A 2966-nucleotide genomic window follows, 5' to 3' on the forward strand; every position below is an offset into this window, starting at 1 on the left:
CATAATGGAAACAACTGAAGCATATCATCTCTCTAAATGAAGACTTTTGTTTTTGTTATCTTTGTGATTTTAAGCACAATATCATATGCTTTTTCGAAAGGTATTAATACTTATGGTATTTTTATTTTTTTTCGTTTTTTTTTAATTTTTATCTTTTAGAACCAAAAGAAAACTTAAATTTATTTACTTCAAAAAAAATTAGGGGTTATAACTCATCAACCTATTCTGAATTAACTAATTCCTTATCAAAACGCTCATTAACTTCATCCGCATGGTTTATTGTTTTAGATGATGATACTTCTATGTATAGTCTTATCTTAGAAGATTCTATCACAACTGAAAGACAATGTAAATTATATTTAGAATATTTATGTAAAAAATTCGTAGAAAAGCTACCAGAAGGAGGTTTTTCTAATGTACTAAAAAGACTGTGCAACTTAGATAAAAGAAATACTTATTGCAAAGGTCTCTTTACTAATGGTGATATTAAAAAAGACTTAAATAAAAAATGTAATGGTATAAAGGAAAAACTCGATTATTATTATTATTTAGGTGAAGATTTATTTGTGGGAGAGAAGAATACAAGAATAGAAGCAGAGCACTGCGAAAATTATGGAACGTTGTGTGTAGTTTTTCAAAGAATCTGTCACACTTTAATTGGCGATTTATGTGCTAGATTTAATGGGCTTTGTTATAAGAAATATACAAAAGATAGTGAAAATAGCATATTATTGAAATTTATAGGTGAAAAAATAATAAATAGTGAACTAACACATAATCCAAAACATAATGAATTTGAAGAATATAGTCAATGTGTTGACAGTCTTCTTGACAAATGCCATTGTGTAACCTCTTTCGGGCCTACTATGGTAAAGTCTTGTTTTGGAATACAGGATACATGTAAACACTTTGCTCAAAGTGTTATCTTTACTTGTCGATGTTTTAACTATTATATTAAGGAATTTCTTTCAGAAAAGCTCCATATTACAGGCTATACAAAAGAAATAACGAGAAATAATTGCTCATTGCTTGGCGTTTGTGAGTACTATTTGTTATTACATTGTCGTAATCAGGCAACAAAGAATCTTTGCAAGTCAATAATAGAAGAATGCACTAAAAACATTGATCCAGATATGCTGTTTATAAACAACTTTTCTTTAGGAGAATGCAGTTCGATGTTTAAAAACGTAAATTTGACTTTGTTTTTTCTTAATGAAAGAGAAAATAGCGTTTCACTGCCTTATAAAAATCCATATCTTACTCTTCTTATAATATTTGGAGCTTCCTCAAGGAGACTTGGTTCTAGTTTAAAACAAAAATGTATAGACTTTCTTAAATATGATTGCATTAATCATTAACGTGTATTTTTTAATCTTGATGCATATTGTGAAAGTAAACGAACTGATGAATGCGATAATTTGAATGAAAGCATCAATGAAACATGTATCAATTTAAACAAAACATTTGAAGATTTAGGTCTTACTTCTACAAAAGGTGTTTGGACTATACTATGGAACAGTACAGCAAACATTATAACTATACCTCAATGTCAAATGCTAATGGAAGAATGCATTTATTTTGAACATGTTTGTTCTGGTATTAAAAGTCCATGTGAAAATCTAAAAGCTCTATGTTATACACTGGGTATAAAAAGATCTCACTTGAATGATGTTTGGAAAAAACTCAAAGAAAAAATACCATCCACTGATTTTAGCATTTTTAATCAATCTCATCTATCTCAATCCTCTGATACTTTTAAGTTACACCAGCCTATTCTAGATATATGTGCTGAGTTTGGAGGAACTAACGAGGTCTTATTTAGATGGTGTTTACACCCTACCCCTAATCACCCCCCCCCCCCCGCCTCGATAACTTCCCCAGGTAACTTACTTGATAGATTATTTCATGATTTTTCAGCAAGGTATGGTGATTTAAAGAGAGGCTTACTATATGTATCAGAACCTCCTACTTTAACGGAATGTGCATCTTATGTTTATGAATGTCACAGTTTATCAGACATTTTTAAGAATATTACTAATTGTACAATGCTGGAAGAAGCATGTTACAGTGGTCACATAAACTATAGTAAACTTAAAGATTCTACGCTTAGTAAGTCGGCTTGATGTTAAAATTAAATCAGTTTTATTTTTGACTCACAAATTGTATCTTCTAAACAGAATGTAATTTGGGTTATTGCTTTTCAATCTAATATGATTTTGATAATAATGTTATTATAAAAGTTGTTGATTATTTTTCAAAAATATATTAATAAGGATATAAACAATATTAAAAACCAAATAACTATCAAAAATAAAACAGTAAAATTAAAATTTAATTATTAGGAACCTGATCAAATCATAAGGCATTATCATTGAATCATGTAGAGTATTGGTTTTTGTCACAAATATAATCTAGAAAATAGATAATGAAATTAATTTTATAGGTTAGTTTTTTCATAAAAAAGTTTCTTTATAAACAAAAATACATTAAAACTAAAAATTATAATTTTTTTAAAAATAATAAATAGAAAATAAAATCCTATTTTTAATATTTTTGCATTAAACTAGTTATTCAGTATTAGTTTTTAAAAAAGTCTTTAAAAACAAATTATATATTTATATAATAAATAGAGATTTTTATATTTGCTCTCATTATTTACATAAAATGTATTATAAAGTATATTGTATTAGAAAATATATTTTAGACATTTTTTATTTTTTTTTGAATTTTTATTTTCTAAAAATATTGACTCAATGAAATTTTAAATCATTTCAAATAAAAAATTTTTAAATTAAAACTTATTTTTAATTCTAATTAAAAAAAATTTATTTACGCTAATAAATAAAAGCACTTAATGAACGTTTAAGAAATGTATAAGCAGAATTTAGAAGAGAGCATGCATGTTTAGACAAGCAAGTAAAATGACAAGAACTGCAAAATAAATTAAAAATAGTCTCTTCTGTGTT

The 2966-nt window shown here is 26.4% G+C and overlaps 1 protein-coding gene across 1 annotated transcript; it reads left to right on the forward strand.

Annotated features, from left to right (window-relative positions):
• Positions 1 to 36: 36 nt before the first annotated feature.
• T551_03720 (uncharacterized protein) lies at positions 37 to 2123 on the forward strand (the record flags this gene model as incomplete). Its single annotated transcript, XM_018375983.1, has 3 exons — positions 37 to 115; positions 160 to 1320; positions 1477 to 2123. The coding sequence occupies 3 exons, from the start codon at positions 37 to 39 to the stop codon at positions 2121 to 2123; spliced, it is 1887 nt and encodes a 628-aa protein (XP_018227805.1).
• Between the last annotated feature and the right edge of the window lie 843 nt (positions 2124 to 2966).

The sequence above is a fragment of the Pneumocystis jirovecii genome (assembly GCF_001477535.1).
Source record: "Pneumocystis jirovecii RU7 chromosome Unknown supercont1.42, whole genome shotgun sequence".
NCBI classification, from domain to species: domain Eukaryota; kingdom Fungi; phylum Ascomycota; class Pneumocystomycetes; order Pneumocystales; family Pneumocystaceae; genus Pneumocystis; species Pneumocystis jirovecii.